Raw genomic sequence first — 24684 nt, 5'->3', positions numbered from 1 at the left:
CACCTCGCAAGTGAAGTATGCAACCAATGGAAAGCAAGTATACAGTCTCAATCCTGTCCGCTGCGTAAAAGGGGCAGAGGTCCAACTACATGTGAATGAGTGGATGGTATGTCAAACAACCCCTACAATAACATTCATTGCCTTCGATGGATTCAAGTACACATGTATTGAAGGAGGCCAAAAACTTGCCGAATAAGTAATAGAATCACGACCGTAGCTTCCGCAGAATAAACTTTATGTGGTCTATATAAACTATATAATGGATGAGAATAAGCAATAAATACATCTTTTTCTTCATGCTCAATAGCTTTTGTTGATAGCATTCGCTAGCAGACATTGCGATATCTATCGATACCTTCCTTAGTCGGACAGTAAATCTTTGCAAATGCTTCTATATTCTGTTATAATTCATTAAATTACAAATGCATTCAGGCTCTTGTGCGTGACATTTGAGGTCCCTGCCTAGGTTGTTAGCATATGTTCATAGCATGTAATAACTTCCTACTCGTCCCAGAACAAGGCTCGGAAAGTGGTGCCACCAGGTGGCAAGTCGAAACACTATGCAGTGGAATTTTCAAACGTTCTGTCCTTCTGGTTTTCCTCGCATCTGGAATCTGGATTGGAGGTCCTCAACTCTATGAGAAATTTTGAGACAGCAAAATTGATAAAATTGCTATTTGTGACTATTGCATCTTTTGTTAACCAGTGCCAGAACGGCGTTCCGGCTCCATGACACCACTGACTTGGTCACAAAGTATAATCAGATACTTCCCTTTTGTTTGCAAATTGCAGATCTGTTCTCAGGGTGGAGAGAAATTACTCAATAACTTGGTAAAAATTAACTGAGATTCAAATAAATTTATTGATTTAAAAACTGTTTCCTTGATACAATGAAATTGTACAAGGAAAATTGATGTGGTTTTCCTGGGCTTTTAGTTAGACCACTAAGTACACAATGCAGACAAACTTAACAATTATATATTTGGTTGTGCTCAGATGAAAATGTACAAACATTGAAAAAGGAAACAGAATCTTCTAGCACAAAAATAATGTTAGTAGGGATGAGCTTAGTTTTCTGTTTCTATTTGAAGGATCTAACTAAATCCCATGGGCAGGTTATTCAACTTACCGATAAGCCTGCCTCCATTTCCTGTGCAATATCATAGAAGAAAATTCTCAACAAAAAACTTATGAATTTTATTCCATATTCAGAAGTTTATATGGAATGTGATGGTATAGATGGACGGTATCATTTTGATATATTTTTCACATAGTACAGTGGTTTTTTTTTCAAGCAATGTTGTATGCACATTCAACTTTAGTCTTTCACTATAAGAGTAACAAACTTGTAACCTCATTGCAAAACAAAAACCTATGGAGACATATTTATAAAACAGCTGCATTAAGAGATAGATTTCTACAGAGAAATCAATCATACAGGATCAAACTGATGATAAATCATACAAGTTTCTCGAGCAGACTTCATGCACAATCAAAAGGTTTTTCAGTTTAAACCACACATTTTGTGCTGAATGACTTCTGAGCAAAACAATGTTAATTTGTATCATGCTAAGCAATCCTAACATTTGCAGAATTATTCCTCACAATTATTAGCAAATAATACTCATACAAAATGCATTTCTTGAACAGTAGCAGCAGATAAATATATAAACCAAATTTACTCACAAAGCATCTCAACATTCTTGTCTGAGCGAGCATCTCATAAAAACATTTTTTACACACAATATTTACATTGGAAAATCTGCAAATTATTTTCAACATCTCTCCTTTTAGACTCCCAACCAATATAAAAATAACTCTAATATCTGTATCTATCTCCACATATTTTACACAACCTGTCATATTATGTATAAAAATGCCATTAAAATAGGCTGGGATGTCTCAATGAGAATAGTATCAGTAAAAAACGATCGTAACCACATTGAAGTCATCATTCATATTCTCTTTCTCTGAGAGCAACCTCTTTCAATAGATTTATATAAACTTTTTTTTGGGATTTCTCACAATTCAAATAAAGGTTAGGGCTATATCCTGGGCTTTCATTCACATTCATTCATCTTTATATATATATAAGCAGGCTTACCGAATCACACACTGGTCGCATTGGGATGATAAAAACAAAGTGAATGCATCATCCAATCCATTTTAACAGAAAACAAACCTTAAAGAAAGAGCCCAATCAATTCTAAGAGTACGTACATGTACTATCAAACAGCATAGTGTTTTCCAAGCTCTTGATGAAAATTATTACGATGTAGCATCGGCACTAATTTTTCATATTTCATATACAGTCACTGCAGGGTTAAAATATTCACGGTCAATTTCAAAATAATTTACCATCTGTGAATCACAATTCATTTAACATCTATACAAAGCCACATGAAAAAAATCAATAATTTAAAGGTAATATCAATCAATTGGAATAGGCTTACCATTCGATTAACACAAACGGGCAATCTTAAATGTCGCTATCAACAAAATCAAACGTGTCATTTCAGTGTCATTAAAAGCTTTTCATGAATGGTACTAGAAAATACGATTGTATCCATGACAAACTCTCGCATTTCCTACCTTAAAATATGAAATCTCAACTCTCCCGATAATATCGTCTGTAATCGATTTAAAACTATGGAATGTTAATCAATACTCACCAAGTTGACTACATGTAGGTTGTAGAACTGTTCTTTGAGACAATTTTACAAAATTAAAATTTCTCACTGAACTAGCCACCATAATAACAGATACTATTTCCTGAAAATTTGAACTAAGGGATGTACGTAATTCTGATTGATAACAAAATCGTCAATGGGTGAAATAGAGCAAGCACTCAACTCGGCTTCTAGTCAGAGGGTAAGAGTGGACGTGAGAGTAGGGAGAAATAAGGAATTCGCAGCTATAAAATAGGAATGCAGGAATGTCGCATTCACGCTATTCTTCACTCGAGATGGTAGAAATAAATACCGTTCCCTCATGTGCCACCATTCATAGCTGATAAAACAGCCGCAATCTCACAGCACACTCACCTGGATAAAAAATAGACAAGTTTCCTATTCAGACATACTTTTTTTTTTTAAGATTCCCAGTTCTCATTCAGCGATGTAGTTTTGGACAAGTGTTCAGCGCGTTGCTTGCGAGCCAATTCCTGATCTGTTTCCTTGGGGACACTGAATGATAAGCCTGGTCTCAGTCTTTCCACCCACAACCTGGCTGGATAGCTGACGCCCAGGGTGGAGAGAAGGAAACCGCCTTTCGGGGCCACCACAGAGCACCCACTCACACAAGCAGTCCTCTTGAGCAGAGAGCCCAGACGCTTGGGCCTGGCCCTCTGCTAGCACTCGGATTTGTCTTCCTCCACCAACTTCTGGGTGTCCTTCCCCGAGTCCGTTGTCGTGGGGTCGAGCTCGCGACGGCGCAGCTGAGGGGGGGAGGAGCGTTGGATGATGCTCGATGGCGGCAGGACAGCCACCGACGACGGGGCTTTCTTGCTGGCGATGACGTCAGCCGGGACCTCGTACGTCGGTGGGGGAGGGGTGGACGACGTGGGATTCACCTCACTGCCATCCGCTGCACCACTGACGACCGCGTCGTACATGGGGTTGCTGAAGTCTCTTGTTTTGGAGCTTATGTCGCCCATACTGTACTCGACATTGAGTGGCTCCTGTAAACAACAATGATTTAGGTGTAGGAGATTCCTTTTAGTTTCAGCTTAATAAATATTAGACATTAAGTAATGATTATTATAGTATGAGGTAGGTCCGTATTTAGCAGCAGGATTTGAATAATAAACATTCTACAAATGTTATATAAAGCAAAAAATTAAAATACTTATAATTAACAAAAAGCAGTTTCAATAAGGATGCAGATTACAAATTGATTTTGATTGCAGCTGAATTTTCCCAAATCAAAATCAGTTTCCTAATTTTGATTTGGGAAAATTTTGGGATCAATTTCCCTTACGTTGGGAACACATTTTATTCAAAATATAGTCACAAACACAATTTTTCCATGGAAATGGTGAAAAAAATTCTTCCAAAAATGGAAATATTAACAAAGAGATAAATATTTTGAATACTTGATATTAAGGAAGAATTAGGATAGCTTACGTTCACACTAATAATGAATGCAATAACATACAAAAAGTAAAAAAGAATATGTCATACAAAAGTGGATGCTCATAATGGAAGTGTGTATGTAGGGGGTAATTATGATCAAGACAAGTATTAAGAAGGGGTCATCAAAATCAATTAATGGCAAGACGTATAATACATATGCATATATAGTGTACAGGCGGTCCTCGACTTTCGTACACTCGACTTTCGTACAATTCGCACTTTCGTACATTCCAAATTGACACCTTTTACTCGACTTTCGTACCGTAAATTCGGACTTTCGGACGTTTGTCTACAAGCAAATTTTCAAATTCCCGCGATGTTTACTGCGCATATCAACATTCAAATGTTTCGTAAAGCAGTATATGCGGATAATACGAACGTGGGAAGTGTTGGATTTACTTAAGGCGATTTTTTTGTATCTCCTCAATTTCTGTATTTGAGGTGATGAAAAATGAGTGAAAAACGTAAGACTGAGGAAGTAGACACCAGTGGAAGTAAGCGAAGGGCGCATAAACTGAACACCATCGAGCAAAAGTTAAACATTATTTCTCGTGCCGAAAGTGGGGAATCTTTTGCTGCAATCGGACGTTCGTTGAAAATAAGCCGTTCCACAGTGTGCTCGATTGTGAAGGAGAAAGAAAAAATTAGAGAACACGTTCGAAATGCGGGGAACATTTCGTCGACCATTGTCAGCAGGCGGCGAGGTGTAGTGATGGAAGAGACGGAAAAATCGCTGAAAGTTTGGATCGAAGATCAACATCAAAAAAATGTACCTCTTAGCCTTGCAGTAATTCAAGCAAAGGCTCGCAGTCTCTATGAGGATTGGACGCTGCAATTGAGAGAAGAAGATGCTGCTACACCCGAATTTCAGGCGAGCAAAGGGTGGTTCGACCGCTTCAAGAAAAGGGCGTGCTTGCACAATGTAAAATTCACTGGTGAATCTGCAAGTGCTAATAAAGAAGCAGCAACAGAATTTGTTAAAGTTTTTTCCGAAATTGTCGAAGAAGAAGGCTATTCGGCTCATCAAATTTTTAATGTTGACGAAACGGGATTATTTTGGAAGAAAATGCCTGATAGAACTTATTTAGCGAAAGAAGAAAAAGTTGCTCCCGGGCATAAGGCATCCAAGGACAGGCTCACATTGCTTCTTGGAGGCAATGCATCCGGAGACATGAAGTTAAAGCCGATGGTTGTCTATCATTCGGAAAACCCGAGAGCACTGAAGGGGAAGAACAAGGGATTGCTGCCAGTAATTTGGAAGTCGAATTCAAATGCATGGGTGACCGGAACGATTTTTCAAGATTGGTTTACCAGTTATTTTGTAGCAACAGTCAGGCAGTATTGCCAAAAAAATGGTTTACCTTTCAAAATACTGCTAATTTTGGATAATGCTCCGGGACATCCAAAATCATTGCAAGATCTTTACCCCGAAATTAAAATAATGTTCCTGCCTCCGAACACCACGAGCGAAATCCAGCCCATGGATCAAACAGTTATCGCCACTTTCAAGCGGTACTACATCAGGAGAACCATCAGCCAGGCTATCCGAACGACTGAAAAGGAAGATGGACCTACCTTAAAAGAATTCTGGAAAGGTTATAGCATCTGGAACGCAATTAATAATATTGACGAATCTTGGGCAGAAATCAAGGAATCTACTATGATAGGCTGCTGGAATAAGTTATGTCCTGAGTTTACACCAAATTTTAAAGGCTTCGACGAGACACCTGAAGTGGCCACGGAGGAAGTTGTTGAGCTAATGAATCAACTGGGCCTAGACGTAAACACGGAGGACGTAGATGAGTTGATAGATTCTCATGGACAGACAATGTCAAACGAAGACCTTATCACCATCCGAGCGGAGGAGGGAAAAGAAAAAGAGGATGATGATGATGAACAACCAGAAGATGGTCAGAGTCAACCAGCCCAAACTTTGACGGCGAAGAAAATGAGTGAAGCATTCACTCATCTTGAGAAATTTTTTGAAATAATGGAGGAATGTGATCCAAACACGGAGAGAAGTTCACAGGTCCGAAGAGCCGTCGAGAGAGACACTGCTTGCTATAGGCTTTTATATCAAGAGAAAAAGAAGGCTGTAGTTCAGCCTTCATTGCATAGATTTTTTAAAAATGTTGACTAGACATTTATTATAAAGACATTAACATTGTTATAAACAGATTTAAATACAATTAATATATAAAAGTGATTCTTTCCGATGGTGATTTTTCGCTATGTGCTGTTTAATTCATGTACGAGATTAACACTTGCAGCAATGATGTTGGACGAAATATCATCCGAATTCCGTATGTCTTTTGTCTTTATTGTCGTGATCACGAGATGTGCTGCGACGAGGTGTTACCAGCAGAAGAATTTTGACGTAAAAATTTAAAGGTATCAATGAAAGTCAGAGTTCAAAATTGCATTTTGTTTTCTTCTTGGAATGTTTTGTTTTAGTCATAGAGAAAATTATTTGTGGAATGTCAACTTAATCACCGAGAGGAAGTTTCGGCAATCAACGGAATTCCTGTTTTTTTAAACTTCTATTTACACTTTTCTGCGTATTTTTAAAAAGAAATTGCATACTGTGAGGAACGGTATTAATTCATTATTAAAATTAATGTATTAAAGTGAAATCTGTGTATAAATTGAGGTTTTAGCATGTATATTTCGCTCTTTTGGAACGTAACCCCTAATTAGTATGGAACTCAATGGTTCGACTTTCGTACAATTCGACTTTCGTACAAGTTTTCAGGAACGCATTGTGTACGAAAGTCGGGGACCGCCTGTATATAACATATTTAGAACAATGTTACAACAAAACTAATCACTATTATTGTCTCATCTCATTCATCTGAACTTGACGCACTGCTAAGAGCAGCACAACCAATTTGACTTACCCCTCTGACTGGAGGACCGTTTGTTGTGAAGGTCGGAGATCCAAACTCGACGTTTGTTCCCTGACGGAATGACACACTTTGGGAATTGGTTAAACTTCCAAGTCCAGACATTTTGCCACTAGAACAAGAAAAAAAATTATTGTCAAGCATGGTAAAGCTATAAGACATATTCTATTTAAATTGAAAATTTCTAAATTGAGAGCAGGTAGATAAACATTAAATTTTGCATCTATATATATACTGCATAATGAACAAAAATCTCTCAATTTTTAATCATAAATAGTTGATAAAATTTGTGCAGACACAACAAAAGGTACCAAAATCTGGCATACATTTTTTTCAGAGTGCGAATTTTCCTTCGATGATTGAAGTGATAGAGTGAGGCCAATTCACACGCACAAGGAGTAGCTGGGAAGAGGCAACCTGCTCAACACGAGTTGATGACATCATCAACTCATTTATGAACGTGTTGAAGCTGTCAATTTTTCATTGAAAATAGCTCAATATGAAGACGATGGATCAAAGAGTGGAAAAATATGCATCTCCCTATTTTTCAAACTATAACACAACTTTATAAATAGGTGATCAATTAATTGAATAAGTAATTATAGCTCAAAGATTCCTTCCCTTTAGGCTGCCACTTAATACACCATTCCACTGAGATAACATGATCTATTTCATCATTCACAATCATCAGACTGTCCCTTTCTGCAAACCCTACCTGGCCATCGTCATCCCTCACTTAATCGCTGACCAGCACTAACAAAAACTGACCTTTCACTCATAGAGTTTAAATTGACAAAAAAATACATTGACTTTTGTTTTGGATTTGTTATTCCTTACCTGATGAATTGCTCAACCAAACATGATTTCGGCATAAATAAAACATCTTGGGTAAAACTACATCAAAATATGTATATCCTAAGCCTATGTATAAACTACATACTATGTATTGCTAGACTAAGGCAAGAGAGATGATTGGTCTGAATGTACACTTACAATGGCCTTTTCCGGAGGAAGAAATAAACTGCAGTTACAGCAGCCAGGATGAGCAACACAACAATGATGGGAACAACAATGGCAGTGGCGCTGGACCCGGTTCTGGTTCCACTGCCTCCTGGGCCGCGATTCCTCTGGGTAAATGAGTCGCACAGACGTCCTTGGAAGTCCGGGGGGCACTCACAGACCAGACTGTTCTCTTCGCCGGCGACTATAGGATCCGCTTCCTTGCAAATGCCTCCGTTGCGGCAGGGGCAAACTCGTGGCTCAGGTCGGGGCCTCTCCGATGCTGCGTCACACAATACTTCACTGCCTCCAGGGATGCCGCCAGCAATGCCCGTGCGGATGCCTGCGTTATCGGGGCAGATGCATCGATGGCCTCCGGGCACAATGAGACACAGGTGCGAGCAAGGGTTTTTGGCGCATGGGTCTTGCAACGTCTGATTGTAACGGAACGGGTGGTAAACTGGAAAAAGAAAACGAGAGTGGAATGATTCAATCACTGTTGGCTATATGGCGTAGTGATTGGGGTTTTTTAAGAGCTGAGATCCTGACCCCTAAAGTTGCAATGGGGAATTCCACTGAAAATGGATGATTATGCGATAAAAAAAATCTTTCGTTCTGAAAATTACAATTAAAGCAGTTCTTCTCTAACCTGCGTGTTATTCGTAAAATTCCTGTTTGAAAATTGTAAATTAATCTTGCCCTCGAAACGACCCATCGCCATGTTGGCTGAGAGTGACGTCAGAGTCCAGTTGACAAAACGTTTACGTGGTGCTAGTTGACTATTTGTCCCGGTTTTAGAAAAACCTATGTATCTCTGAATACAATATACTTTTTGCATAGCATTCTATGTTAATTTAATCATCAGTCATGTGAAATAATTATCCTGAATACTTGACAGGTTTAAAGAATGCATGCATACATACTGGAAAATGCAGCACAGTCTTGACAAATAGCGCTTATAACTTTTTCATCCTCCTCATCTACCGCGATTTCCACAGTATAAGATTATTGTTCTCACTTGAAGTTCTGGTGTCACCTTAGCCCCAACAGTGCAAACACTCAAATTTATTAACACTTGAACCTAATAAACTGCTGAAACACCGTATGTCTCTCTTCCAGATCTTAGGAATGCTAAGTAAATCGGCATAACATATGATCCGTTATATTTCTCCAAAACGTTAACTTCACGTATTCCAATATTGCACCAAGTATGTACATATTAAAAGCAATGAGTAATTGACAGTAGTTGAATGAAATACAAACCAAGCTTTAGATTACTAGCGAACGAGATTGTTGATTTAATTTATGCTACATTTCAATTTTGCGGCTTCTCAACTCCGCACCGAGAAATCCTCATTACTGAAAAATAAATAAGCGACCATGAATTAATCTGCCTTCAGAATGTTCCCAAAATTCGTCTTTACGAAGTAGGAGTCAGCCACTGCGCAATACACGCACCGCAAAAACTTTAAAACTATTCACAACTGTTTTTGACACCCCCTTCAAGTTATGAATCAGTACCATCATAGATGTTTGTTATTGTTGTTATTATTTTGTTATTGCCATGGAGCAAATCTGCTTACTCACATTTTGACGTCACTGGGCGATCTTGTTGCACGAAATATTTTAGTAATTTTTGCAAACTTTGAAGCTCTGTAGCAACAAGATTATTGAGAATTACGAAGTCATATTTTGCATAAGTTAATAACTTTAACTTACTTATATAGACAAGTAAAAAAAATTACCTTTTCAATTTTATGAGAGCACCCCATTGGTTTTTGATTGTGACATTTTAAAATAAAGAGAAAATGAAGCTTCTAACAAATAGAGTTAATCAATACAAACAAATTTTTAACTCCAAGAAAAATTATTCTAAATAAAACGCAGTGAAAATGAAAATAATTGATCGTTCTGACAAGCTTTCATTTGACTTGAACAGTTTTAATCGTTGCCGGTCACCTATTTTCATGTGGAGATCATTATAAATTTTATCTTCTCTGGCAAACTAATGATATCTTTCAACACATTATCAGCGTTAGGAAATGCTATCATAATGTTCTGAATGAATTTCATCATAAAATTGAATTAATTTGATTAAGACAGGTGCGTACTCTCCAATCCCAGTGAGCCAAACTGTGATAGTCACATGAATGTGTCACAAAAATGTTTCCCAATTGAGTGAATGGAGCCACAACGACTGACTTTGAAAATTTATTATCTCCTCCTGTAGTGTATTATTCACTATAGGTATGTATTCATTGTCATTAATAATTCATTTCCCATTTGAACTTGTATACACGACAACAACAACACTCCATTGAAATTCACCACTGCAAAGTGCAGTGATTTTACTCCGTCCCGTATATGCCCCTCTATGGATGTGGCTTAAGATCACTGAGACTGTTAATGCTACCTAAGACTTCAATTGGCTCTCTAACAAGCATAAGTGAGTGAGATTGACAAAATGAATCCCAAAAAAAATGATGAGCTATTTGAATGCTAAATCTAACGGTAGGTTCAAACTCAAATACTAATTTACTCTTAGCTCACATACCTTTGATTGAAGATGGATTAACCAAGTCTTTCGCCATAACGACAGGTACTCCCCTTCCAAATTTATCTTGCCTGATCAGTTCTCCAGTATCTCTTGTGATCCAGTAAATACTGCTCTCAAATACATCCAGAGATATGGGGTGTTTCAAATTCTCTGAAAAAGGAAATTCATCATGAGGAACAGGCTAAAATTTATCATAGACTATGGCCATAATTTATAAACAGCAAATAAGACATATGGCATAGAAAGTGGAGCATTCCACAATCCACATTAATTACTCTACCGTGCACTTCCAGCCAAAGCATATAAGTAGTGAAAGTGCCAAGTCCTATTCCCAGCAAAATGTTTAGCGTCATTAGTTCCCAAAGATTAGGTCAATATCAACAATTGTTGCTTCATTTGAAAGCTATCTTTTAATTTATGTTCAAAATTGAGATTTAGAATAAATTTTTTTCATATAATTGATGCAATAATGCAGAGTTAATAAAATCATAACATCTGCACCAAAAATTTTTCTTTTTTTGGATCTACCAAAATTTCTACATTTTCGAACGGCTGTGGATACCTAAAATGTCTTAGGTGAAGGAAAAATTTTTGGTACTACGTCCTTCAATTTATGTTAATAGACACAAATCTTTCAGAAACTGTAGGAAATATGGATATGGCCACAAAATTTTAGTTAATCGATAGTCTACCATCTGGTACTGCAACATGCTTAGTGGTCAGAACATACCTCCTCTGAGAACGACGACGCGGTTTTTACCATCAGGCTTCATCACTTCAATGGTATTGAGTTTGGCATCAGCCCAGTATATGGCATGTCCCATGGCGTGGTCAACGGCCAGACCAGTAGGATGCCTCAGTCCGTCTGCAACCAGAAGCCGCCGTCTGGACCCATCCATCCACGATACTTCAATCTATTAAATGAAAACGAATAAAAATTATTCATTTCAGGAGGCAAAAATGCATGGTTAAGATATTTGCACGGCTTTCTGCTGATTTCTTGAATGGATTTAGAAATAAAGAAAGTTACTGATTATTCCTGAACTCATTATTTGGGCTGCTGATTACGGGAGCATTATCTTCATGCTGCACCCCTGACGACATAAAGGCCATTTAGAGAAAAAAATAAAACAATGAATATTTATCTAATTTTTTTACGACTTTCCAGCCGGTAAGAAAATTGGCTGCCTTTACCTGTCTTAACCACTGGCAAGCATGAGAACAATTCATAGCTATTATTTGCCAGAGAAGCTCATTTTTTTCTCATGAAGGCTGCCATTATTAAAAGGTGTTTTCTATCCCATGCTTAAAAAATACCATATATACTTGTAGAAGCAGCACACCTTTTTTCCAGAAATGTCAGTGAAAAAAAAAGGGGTGTGCAGCTTACACGAGTCCTACATATTATAACTGCACTCATCGTGAAAACCTTTGCAGGAAGTACATTTCTGATTTAATAACTCTAATAATCATGGTATCGAAACTTAAATTTATCGATTCACCAATAAATCACGAGTTCATATACTAGACAGCACCCAAATAAGCACTAAGAAGTTTTTTGCTCACGAGCCAGCCGAAAAATGGGGTTACGTGGTATACACGAGGGAATGGCTCACAGGAATAAATAGGGTATACATACTGTTGGAAAAAATAAATATGATGGCAATATTAAGCTTAAGAATTTAAAGCCAACATTAATCTATAGGACTGTGATTTTTGTAAGATATGAGACTGAGAATGGTCCAGTACCAGCCCTATGATAGGGTGGTTTCCTATTATTTTTTTATTGCCTAAATCGAAAGATTTACTCCTGGAGTATGTGTTTCACGATTTTAGATTTTTAAATGACGATATATATTTTTCGCGATTAAATGAAAAGTGAAAATTTTGAAGCGCATGATAACGCGACGGCTAAGTATGAATGCTGGGAAAACTCCGTGTGACATCGTTCTGGTTCCTGCTGCCACAAGTGAGGTGACCTTGGGGCGAGGCTTTGAGCCCTGATACAACGCAGGATACTAGCAGGTAGAACTACAGTACTAGCTGGTAGCGCTTGGCTTAAATAAGGATTATTAATACCTTATCAAACGAAGGAAAATTTCCGACCTTAGCCAGTTTTACTAAGTGATTATCAAGAGATGTTTCCCTGAGCTCCGTGCCTCATTCATTCATTGGTTATCTCAGACGATGTAAAACTCCTATCTACTCGTATAGAAACTAGGTCCCTGTGACATCACGTGGAGTGGCATCGCATGGGCGCCAATCTGGCCTTTTTCAAATGAGGATAAAATTGACCATTGCCATTCGTTTAAACTGGGATTTCTAAAACAAAATAATCTGTATATTATGAAAACCCTAATCATGGGTAATGAATAGCAATCAATGCATTTCGTTTTCTTTGATGAAGGAAACTACCCCATTGCAGGAAATTTCAGCATACATATATGGTTACCAAACAACCTTTACTCTCAAAAAATATCAATCAATAAAAAGGACTTGAAAATATTAGCTTACTTACATACTTAAGATAGTTCAGAGACATACACTCCCAACATTCCAAAGTTACATGTAGGCTGATGAGATTTTCGGCTATAATCAATGCAAACGGATTTGAATGATGATTGTTTCTCGCAACACATATTTTTCCTGCTACAACAATTACCTTGGGAGCAGCACCAGCATCCGACCAGTATAGTCGTCCAAGGGCTGGATCAACTGCGACGGCAGTCGGCTGCTCCAGTCCAGATGAAACTAGAGAACGGCGGTAACGACCATCCGATTTTGCAACCACCACTTTCCCGCGAGGCTTCTGACCTGATCGATCCGTTTCTGCCCAGTACACATTTCCACCAACCCAGTCCACAGCTAGCGCTGTCGGCTTTGAATTTCCTATCAAAATCAAAGCATATTGTCATAAAAAGCAGAAATGAATGAATTTTTTTAGCCTAATGCACTACAATAATAAAAAAAACTTATCATAATGATAACTATGAAAGCGAAATTGAAGTGTCAAATGATTGAAAAATCTGGATGAAGAATAATTGTATATCACTGCATGAAATCTTGTGCACAATCAGTATTCAATGCCCTAATCATGAAAAAATTATTTGATAAAGCTTGATATGGGAGCACCACTCTCACGACAATAAGGTGAAGATATGACATTGTAATAGAGACCATATGGCATATGACCACCTTTGAAAAATTTGCAAACCATCCAGGCAGGGGAAAAACCAAATCAATATGCTAGAAACATTTTCTAGCATTAAAATACTTGATGTTATTAATGGTAACCAGGATAACGATCATTTAATGCTAACATGGTATGCATGTACGTGGGTCTTTATTTTGCTAATAAAATGTGGCCTAAAAATAAAAAATAATTGACATTGTGACTGGCATCAAAAAAATTACAAAAAAGAAATGTGTGCAAACATCAGTATTAGGATGTGTAGACTTTGTATTTAACTGTGTAAAAATTAGGAACTGGTTTTTTGAATTGCACAGGTGCGTTGCATCAAATTTGACAAATACCATGAAGTGCACGTCCGCAAGCTTCCCGAAGCCTCACCTTTCATTTTCAAATCTTGAGCGTAGCCAGTTCGAGCTTGTCCATTTTTCGCACCGGGCAGGTACGAACGGCGAATGGCACGATCATAGGAATCGGCCCAGTAAACAACCTGCTGCTTGGGATCATAATCCAAGGCCTCAATCCTCTTCTCGCCAGACAAGACGTCCGACACCCTCTTCCTCGAGGGCACCAATTCCCTGATCTCTGGTCCGTTGGAGAACAGGAGCGCCATCGCCATTGCCAGCTGGGCTGCCTCGTCATCATCGTCAACGGGTTGCTGGAAGGGCAGGTTGTTCGCCTTACAAACCCCACTGAACTGATCGGACAGCTCAAATCCAGGGAGGCAAGAGCATGCGTAGGTGCCGTTCAGATTCGTGCACTGCTGGGAACACTTATGAGTGAATGAAGCACACTCATCAACATCTAGAACGCACAAAATAAAGGAAGCTTTACTTGAGGCAATGTTTCAAAGAACTCCATGTCATGATATTTTGATCTTTTAAGAGAGATAGATTTCATTAAATAGAAGATATTCAATAGATTGATCTGAAACTCTAGGCCAGGAAGGCAGAAATAACAATTAGACAATAGGATCAAGTTTTGAAAATAAAAATACGATTTGTGGATTCTAAAAAAAACACATGATCAGTATAATACCTTTTCATCAACTCATTCAGGATAATCTCAATCATGATATGTATGAATCATTAAGAAAGCAATTATCAGATCCACTATTACATTTCAAATCTTAGTCATAAACTATCAATTGAAATTTGATAGACTATCAATGGCTTATGAAAAATGGGATTCCCATTTGGACAGCTAGAAAACTAATGAAATTCCATCTGAAGCGCTTACTCAACAGCTAATAAAGAATGCCATATTATGATAAGAATATTCAATTATTTCTTATACACAATCCGAACTCCCTCAAAATTATTACTACAGAAGATTCCGGTTAATTAGGACATATCAGGACTTGTTCACTTTGCCCCAATTAAGCGGCTGCCCCAATTAGGCAAACTATCCTATATATGGGCATAAACAAACGTTGAAATGATGGAAGGAAGATTAAAGAATGTTTGTAATGCAACATAAGTTTATTAAACTATTAGTTTGATCAATAAATCAGCGAGTTAAGTTAATTAATTATAATTTTTAAGAATTATAACAATTTACTCGGGCGACGCTGAATGAATGTCTTTTAATAAGTCCTATTATAGAAAAGTCCTATCCTCTTGCGGATTGTATAACAACAAGAGATTTCAAAATATGGCAAGAATAGGAGTATTTGTGAAAAATAAGAGTAAATCAAAGGAGAAAAATATAAAAAATAGTACGTATTCTGAAAACAAAAAATTTTAATTTAGTCACGAGTATAGAGTCTATGTCGCCGACTCATGGCCCAATAAAGCGGCATGCTGTCTCAATTAAGCGGATAATACTCTGGCATATTCCTCTATTGGGTTCTATTCTTCAAGATCTGCCCCAAGTAACCGGTGGACCCATTACACGGAATCTACTGTATTAAGTACTTTAAGTATTTCCTCTTTAGATCAGATTTAAATAAAGTCTTGCAAACCTAGGTATTAGATGGAAATGTTACTCCTAATAACAAATGGGATTAAAACTCCTGTGAACCACATGTGCCGTAAGTCTCAGAAGCTGATTATGAAAATGCTAAGGACTCCAACATGGACTCAATGGCGCACAGATGATGCAAACTAATGAATACTTGATGACATCACTCACCTTCACACTTCTTTCGGTTGGTCGATGATATGATGAATCCAGAATAACAGGCACAAATGTAGCCTCCATCGGTGATATTCATGCAGTGATGCTCACAGCCTCCCTTATTTGATTCTGAGCAAGTCTTGGAATGGTCTGAGTAAAAAATAAATTGTTTTTTAAAGGAAGAAAAATTAAAAAAAAAATTCTTTCTTTGAAGGGTCATCAATGAATAAATAAATTAGAAGCTAAAAATCAAATAAAAACTTACGACAGCCAAGTTCATCGGAAGAGTCTCCACAGTCATCAGCAAAATCGCACACTCTGCTCCGATCAACACATTTCTTATTGGCGCACTGATATTCAGCATATAAATCACAAGGTTTAATGCGTGCTGCACACAGGGTCATGTTATTTTCATCGCTGCCATCCCCGCAGTTATCAATGCCATCGCAAACTTGGTACCTTGGTATGCATTTGTGATTCTCGCACTGGAACCTTTTAAGGGCATCACAGTTGAAGTTTTCTGTGGTGAAAATAACAGATTTTGTGTTAAAATGTAGAATGTTTTCACCACACAGCTTAATGTTAAAAATGGTTGCATCAAAAGGGGTTTTAATGGTGGGCAACAGTTATGGCTAGGCAGTGTGTAGATTAGAGCCTTAATTATGTTGTAATTTTCACGTTAACCATTAGTTATGGCCATTTTGTTCTGCATGAGAGTAAACCTAACAGTAAATAAGAAAAAAGATATCCAACTATCCTAATCATTTTAAGTGACTGTTGAATTAAGAGAGATCACATCGTTTTCTCTCAAATCATGGTAAAAATCACACGATAGCGCTCACTTTGTGTTAACATTAAATAATAAATGCATGTTCACTAATGCATGCATGTTTATTTGAATGCATAAAAATAATGGTTTAAAAGACAGTAGTGCCTATCATTTCCAAAGGATATGAAAAATTGGTGCATATCACTAAAACCTCTCTTTAGTGAACCTCATACATCAAATTGCCCAAATTTTGGTCTCCTCCATTAAGATGTAAAGAGGTTTTACTGTATACTTTCACCAAGGGTCATTAATCAATGATGATGAGGTATAACTTACTGCAGAGTGCTGGCCTTTCATCAGAGTTATCGCCGCAATCGTCAGTGCCATCACACAGGTCTCCTTGGCTGACACACAGATGATTGTCGCATTCAAATTTGCTCTCTGGGCAATACCTTCCACCAGGATGCCTTGGTGGACAGTCCTTCTCATCACTGAGGTCACGGCAGTCTCGATCTCCATCACAACGGAAATATGAGGCAATGCAATGCCCACTAGCACATTGAAATGTTCCGTTCTGAAAGAATAAATACCAGCACTTAGCAAAACAACTCTGTGATATTCTCAGGTACAACCAGAAAGGAGAAATTCATAGGTGATACTGAATAAATACTCTACTTAAAGGTAAACACCCTAATAAACCTAGCTTTTAGATTGAAAGCCAGCATGAAATTAATAATCAATACTCCAGGATACAGGTGTTTACTCTTTAAAAATAGAAATAAGTTTTTTTCACTTACCAGCAACGGTATTTTTTTCATTAGCTTAGGCAAAGACAGGAAAATGTTTGAAGGGATTGCAGGGAAACAACAAAAAGGAATTTGTGATTGGTTGCAGGAAATACATATTTGGGGTGAGGTGGACTTTCAAACCACAGAAAAGGGAGGTAACTGACTCACTGAGCTCTGGACATTTCTACATATATTCTCTCAATAAACCACAGGTGGGTTGTTGGATGAAGCCTCTAAGTATCTTTGGTTGCATTTTCTGGGATGGATGCATCAGATAGTTTATTTCAAGAGCTTTTTATGGGCTAAAATAGTTGAAACCAGAAAATACGTTTCGTCGTAACACCTTTGATGTCGCTGTTGACATGAAGTCGATAACTGACATAACCCAAGCACATTACATTAGAGTGGATTGTTGCTCCTTCAATATATGTAGTTTGAAAAAAATTGCAACCTTAATAGGTTAGGTTGTGTACAATATGCAACAAAATCAGTTTTCTGCCAGAGTTGACTCTCTCATGATATTATTTACCCTTTGCAATAACTTTGACCCATTTGCAAATATGTACTCTATTCCCATTTGGTGGACACACCTATGCTTAACTTCATTAAATTATAAATTTTTTACCAGTACATAATCACTGATGATGATTTTTAAAAGTGAAAGATAAACCGACAAAGGATTACCATGTCTTACAGCAATGGGATCAAATATTTGTAACCCCCACAAAAATTTAACACTGGCAAAAATATAATAAATGCGAAAATATATTTCAACAGCCTGCAATAAAAAGTGCTACAATTTTTTATTTATTTAAGTAATATTATTCAGTAAAGGAGACAAGATAAATTACTTCTGTAGGTCGGCTACTCAGACTGAATGACAAGTTATGTTTTTGGCCATTGCACAGAAATGGATTTCGATGAATATATAAACAAAGAATAAGATTTGAGGAAAAAAAAACACTGTTAATAATGCGTAAAATGAGAGTAATATCTTGAGTATGTAGTGCAGGTTCATGTTTTATCAAGAGAATGCTAAGGTTATTTGACTAGGCAAAGCAGCATTGGGAAGTTTCCCCTGAGGAATTTATTTGCACTACATCAACATTGCGCCAAGTGAGGCATGGATGAGCATACCTTTTTTGCCTAACTTCAATTTCCTACATTGATGTTTCTGCATAAAATATGATCTTCTGGACAAATGAAATTATTATCATTGAGCGTTATTGTTTTTGTTGTTCACACAAGCACCTCATGATGAGCCAGTGGCTTAGGACTTAGCTTGTATTTTTTGTACATTTCACTTTATCAATTTATGTATGCAGTTCTATGATGAAGAGGCTTTCATGTTGAGCAATTGATTAATTTGCATTAATCTCATAAATGATAGAATAAATACATGCATTAAAAATATATTATAATAAATTATTCAGTTATTAAAATTATTGTTAAATTATTAAAAATGATTTTACAACCTTGAAGAATGGAGTGAACGATGAGCTCACCTTACACTTGAAGCCAACGCAGTCAGCCTCATCGGAGCCGTCTCCACAGTCGTCGTCGTGGTCGCATCTCCACCTGCCTGGCACGCACTTGCCATTCCCACACCTGAACTCAGACTCGGAGCAATCTCGATACGAGCCCTTGCACAGGGTTTCATCTTCATCGCTGTTGTCGCCACAGTCATTTTCAAAGTCACACAGCCAACGCCTGGAGAAGAAATTACACGCAAATGTTATTCTTAATATCCAATTTCAGAAGTAGGATAAATATAGAAGATTACAACTAAGCCATGGAAATGTAGCCATAAATTCATCCTAAAAAATCAGAGAATTTCTTTGACAATTTTACCCTAAACCATTTGAAAAATATATATTGATATCAGAAAACTATGTATCTAAATTACAATAATGCCAAAACTCTCAGTGCACCTGTGAAATGAGAGCTCAGGAATTTTAAATGTTAACCACAGTATTCCTCCCCAATCAAATGCAAAATGTTTTGAAGTAGTAACATGTCTTGAGAAAGAGGGAAGAGGAAGAGTGCAATTTGGTTTTACCAAAATACTTAATCACCACCAATGGTTTTAAAAATTAAGGGATTATAATAATAAGGAAAAAGATTATGCATTAATCTGCAGCAGACAACTGCAAAAGCAACCTAAAAATAGGAGCTGAAAGTGCCCCACCTAGGTCTAATGTTAAGAGATTCAAAATCACAACAACACGCATTTACTACATAGTCAAAGAAAATAGGTACCTTGGGATGCATCGATTATTTCCACACTGGAAGTCACCAGCTTCTTGGCATTTTGGGCAATTATCAGGTAGTTCATCACTCCCATCACGACAATCATCCTTTCCATCACAGAAAAGCCATTTTGGAATGCATCGATAATTCGAGCGCCCAGGACATCTCTGCCAGCCATTAGTACAGTTCCTTTGCCTGAAAACAGAATTGATCAACTATGAAGAAATTGCCATCATGGATTGCATACTTACACAATTGACAGATTTAACAAAATTACAAGATGTTATTCACCATAAATCCTTGTCCCTAATAATGACTTGTCAGAGGATAGGAAGACAAGATGGAGTCAATGTTTACAGACTAGAAAAATGAAAATTATGTTCACTCTACCTGCACATGTATGCTGGCTCATCAGAGTCATCCCCGCAGTCATTGTCAAAGTCGCAGACCCATAGTTTGGGTATACAACGTCCATTCTTGCAAGAAAACTCAGTGTTGGGATCACAAGCTCGATGATCTGAAATTGTTGATGACATAGTTAAATAAATGTCTAAACTCCATTAGCCATTAAAATGCTATTGCAGAGCTTATAAATTAAATGTTAGCAATTAAATAGATGACCAATTTATATAAAAATAAATGCAAACATGTTTTAGTCCTGACACAAAATGATAAATATTTTAGGAAAACATCTAGTTGAAACTTGAGATGTTCAGGTCAATCAATAAAAATAAGCATTCCTGGCTGGTGAGGGAAAATTAGTTTTTCACTGCCACATCCAGAAAATTAACTGCATAATTCACATATTCACACCACACAGTCACACATTGGTTTTAATTCTGAATTGAGCAGGACAAAGTTGCTTATCTTCTTGAATTTATGGCTCTGACGGCGTAAGTATTCAGCATGCCAAATCATAGAAAGACATAATAATGACTAAATAAGCCACTGACACACCACCACTTATGGCTGAGGGTTAAAGGAATGCTTACGACAGATGGCAGGGTCTTCGTCGCTTCCATCACGGCAGTCAGCATCCCCGTCACAACGCCACGCTCCCAGCACGCACCTCCCGCTGTTGCGGCACTTGAATTCCAACTCGGGGCACTCACGGTCGCACTTCTGCTCGTCCGATCCATCGCCGCAGTCATCAGCTCCATCACACACGGTGGCAGCAGCCGTGCAGTTTCCGTTGGCACACTGCAGCATTCCAGGGCGGCAGTGCCTCACCGGGCAGCTGGAAGGCTCGTCCGACCCATCACCACAGTCTTTCTCTCCATCACACCTGAAAGGTACATCAGATGGTAAGCAAATGGAGATGAAAGAGGTAATACATACGCTAAGTGTGAAACCAAAAATAATGCTAAGTATAAGGCCTCGTTTCCAACATCAATATTGGTAATAAAAATCAAGGGATTATTTTGAATACAAATCGTTAGCTAGGTGTCCTCCTCTGAGCTACGCATCCTATTTTAGTAATGCATCCCAAATCTGGTAAACTATGCTGTTGCATTATATAGGCAACAATATGGTGACTTAATACACGCCATGAAAAATAAGCACACTCAATTGTATATATCATGTATGAAATAGATATTTTATTGAACATGAGGAAGTATGTACTATGATCAATTTCAGCATCGGATATCCAATCGCCAATAAACCATTGGGCAGTTCTATTGCCAACATAGATGCTTCCTTCTTTTGCCTAGTCAACAATTCACTGACTTCTCGCATCATCGGATTCAGCATCGGATATCCAATCGCCAATAAACCATTGGGCAGTTCTATTGCCAACATAGATGCTTCCTTCTTTTGCCTAGTCAACAATTCACTGACTTCTCTCATGCCATCATCACGGAACTGCGCAACATCCCCTTCACTTTTCAGGCCATTACGTACTTGGGTTCGCAACTATTTTAACCTTTTCGCGCCGAGCTCCTTAGCGGGAAGTTGCTTTTGGCTCTACAAAGGGTTTGAGATTTTCTTTTTCGCCCCGTACGGAATTTTTTTTCGGCTTGGGACTGACCAGGTAGTCGCTTCCTCCCCTTAATGACCTTTCCTAGCGGGGTCCATCGGCAACTGGGCAAATATAATCCTCGACCATTTTCCCCGAAGGCAGCCCATCCCGGCGTACTTTTGCGGTCAGTTTATTGTTGCCAGTGCAATTTTAATTTTTCAAATTGTTACTGTTGCATTAAATGTCAGTTCATCAATGTTTTCCTTTCATTTTGCAATGCCTGTAGAACTTTTAAATGAAGTTCTACGGTTATTTTTAGGGTTTTCAGCAAAACGGCACTATATCATAGCCAAATGAGCTTTTCCGAGAAGAGTGAGGTTATCATCTTCCACGTACATATATCAGTATGAGAATACTTACACCAATGAGAGTACTTACAATATGAGAGTAATTACCTGGGTAGAGCAGTTCTTATTCCTGCAATGGTATGGAGTGCTTCTCACAACATGTGTCTACGTAAAACATTCCCTATTGGTACATTAAATTTATGAATTTTTAGGATATGCATTAATCAGTATTTATAGCGAAATTCGTTTATAATACCTTTGTATTCAAAGGTTGGTAAGAGGTTATTATAAATAGCCGCTGTAATTTTGGCTCACGACAAAGAACTGAGGGAATCAAATTTTATTAAATTACGAGGGCTTTTTTTCATAGAAGTTAAATCGGATATTCTATCAAATTTCACCGCAAATGTACACTTAGAATGTAGCTAACAGAGTAACGTATACTTTTAGATGTAAATCATTACAATATCGCTCCAATAAACTTGCTAGTAAGTTATAAAAATAACAATTAAACATCTAACCTTAGCGTCTCCAAAAATTCTTCTAGGTGATGATCAACTCCGTTAATATGAATGCTAGAATTCCGTTTAAAATTTGGAACCAATCAGCAGAACATACAAAATGTAATTACTCGCATTGATTTTAAAAAAATGCAACATTTACGTTTTTAGTTATTCCACCTTATAAACAAATACGTGCCCATGAGCACCTTCCTTGAGTGGGACACTGAGAGCCGGAATGGGCCGAGATAATCCCCACGCAGACAATAGGAAAGGGTCGAACCTCTCACACTGAGGGACCCTAATGGCGGTTGGGACCCACTTGGCATGCTTGACCACGAAACCATGAAAAAACGGCCTTTGGCCTTTTGCTTTGAAAAATTCCAGCCGTGAAAAGCCGGCCTTCTTTCTTTAGCATCAGAAAATTCAGGCCGTGAAATCACGCCCTGCGTAGGGAAGAGGTTAACGATGATGCAAAATTATAATGGAGTACAACATCCCCATATTATGCAAGATTCTTGATTGTGGATGCACAGCTAACAATAGAATGACTTCCATTCATTTGACATTTATTTTTTAATTATACCACCAAAGCATTAATTTAATTACAATTTTGGGTTAGAAAGGACATCCCTATTCATTTTATCATTAAAATTTTGTTTTTTTTTCCAAGGTTAAGTTTGCCTCCCTAATAGACAGCCAAGGCTCCAAATACCTGCGATTACAACAGTGCAAAAATGAGATGAATACTCACTTCCAGAACCACGGTATGCACTTCTCGTCTGGAGCACCACAATGATGCTGGCCGTCAGTGCAGTTTGCCACACAAGTCCTGTTGTCTGCGAGCAGGTAGAATTGATTAGGGCAGGCACACGTGTAACTCACATCCCTGGCACCGACGTCTTCCAATCGGCTACCACTGGCAACTCCAACCGCACTGTTACCAGGGGCAATGAGGCACAAGTGGGAGCATCCACCATTGTTGCTGCCACAGGGGTTGTTGTACGGCAGTTGACGAAGAGGGTGGAATACCTAGAACCCAAAATGCATCATTATTATGTACTTGAAATGCTTTTACCATTCTATTGAGTACTGAAAATCACAGATCATAATATTAGTGAATAGAGTAATACAATAAAAGAAAACTCCTGATTATCTTTGCATCAGTTTCATCCTCCTTCAATAATCTTTTGAAAAAATAAAATTGGACGCAAAAACACCAGAATTATTGTATTTTAAAGCAAGGATTTTTTTCCATAGGAGTTCCCTTCATAAAATGTTCTTATTTTCTTTACTTGCGCAAAAGAAATGCTTCAAGTTTATTTGGATGTTTGCTCTAGTATTGCAAAAGACAATGAGTGGTAGAAAAAAAAACTCTTGATAAATTTCAGAAGACTTCTTCAATAACAAATTTAAAATCATAAAAATGTTATTTACAATCATTACCGTATTTCTACCAATATAGTAAAGGCATTGAGTTCATATTTCAAAGAAGCTAGGGTTTCAGATTAATATCACAACGAGAAAACCTATGCATTACATTGTAAATTACAGTAAAAAATGATATTTGTAGAAATGTGGGGTTGACCCGATTTCTACAGTCAAGCTCTAAAACTGGTTTGGTGAAGATATTCATTTTATGCAGCGAAGGAGCTAAAACTGCAAACATTTACTTCTACAAAAGTAATAATCACCAGATGCAAGCATTACCTGGATATCATATGGCCTGTGAGTGGTGTTTCTCAACACTTTCACGTTCTCTCCAGTAAATTTGTTAGCACTGGAGATAGCCTTCAAATTCCAATCCGTCCAGAAAATTGTGTCGTCAAACACTGTCAATGCGAAGACGTGAGGGACGGCATTGGCTCCAGTGATGACTCTGCGCACACCCTTGCCATTCAAGTCAGCAAAAGCAATGTAGTCCAAGTGAGCATCAGCCCAGAAGATGCGGTCAGTGAAGTAGTCAATGGTGAGGGCGTTGGGCCACGCAACTCCGTCGTCCCAGTTCAAAATGCGAGTCAAATTTGATCCATCCATTCCCAGTCTACCAATAAACGCCTGAAAAAGAAATTAAAAATAATGAGTGTAACATTGAATAAAATCACGTGATTACATGGATTTGGGATAACCTAGCTTTCAACGACAAGTGGAGCACCACCAAATTAATTAT

At 37.8% G+C, this 24684-nt stretch overlaps 1 protein-coding gene across 1 annotated transcript in view; it reads right to left on the bottom strand.

The window, feature by feature from the left end:
* Positions 1-843: 843 nt before the first annotated feature.
* LOC124163739 (low-density lipoprotein receptor-related protein 2) overlaps positions 844-24684 on the bottom strand; it is a 99627-nt gene continuing 75786 nt past the window's right edge. The window contains exons 46-61 of the mRNA XM_046540813.1: positions 24225-24572; positions 23269-23546; positions 20700-20992; positions 20098-20224; positions 19717-19902; positions 18963-19167; positions 17006-17243; positions 16166-16420; positions 15916-16050; positions 14164-14586; positions 13255-13481; positions 11323-11506; positions 10590-10742; positions 8030-8495; positions 7031-7148; positions 844-3679 (exon numbers count right to left, since the gene is read on the bottom strand). Of these exons, the coding sequence (XP_046396769.1) occupies positions 3350-3679; positions 7031-7148; positions 8030-8495; positions 10590-10742; positions 11323-11506; positions 13255-13481; positions 14164-14586; positions 15916-16050; positions 16166-16420; positions 17006-17243; positions 18963-19167; positions 19717-19902; positions 20098-20224; positions 20700-20992; positions 23269-23546; positions 24225-24572 (3966 nt within the window). The 3' untranslated portion in view covers positions 844-3349. The remainder of the gene's footprint in view (positions 3680-7030; positions 7149-8029; positions 8496-10589; positions 10743-11322; positions 11507-13254; positions 13482-14163; positions 14587-15915; positions 16051-16165; positions 16421-17005; positions 17244-18962; positions 19168-19716; positions 19903-20097; positions 20225-20699; positions 20993-23268; positions 23547-24224; positions 24573-24684) is intronic.

Source organism: Ischnura elegans, chromosome 8 (assembly GCF_921293095.1).
Source record: "Ischnura elegans chromosome 8, ioIscEleg1.1, whole genome shotgun sequence".
Lineage (NCBI taxonomy): Eukaryota > Metazoa > Arthropoda > Insecta > Odonata > Coenagrionidae > Ischnura > Ischnura elegans.
The sequence above is the reverse complement of the archived record's forward strand: the minus strand, read 5'-3'. Positions and strand labels throughout refer to the sequence as shown.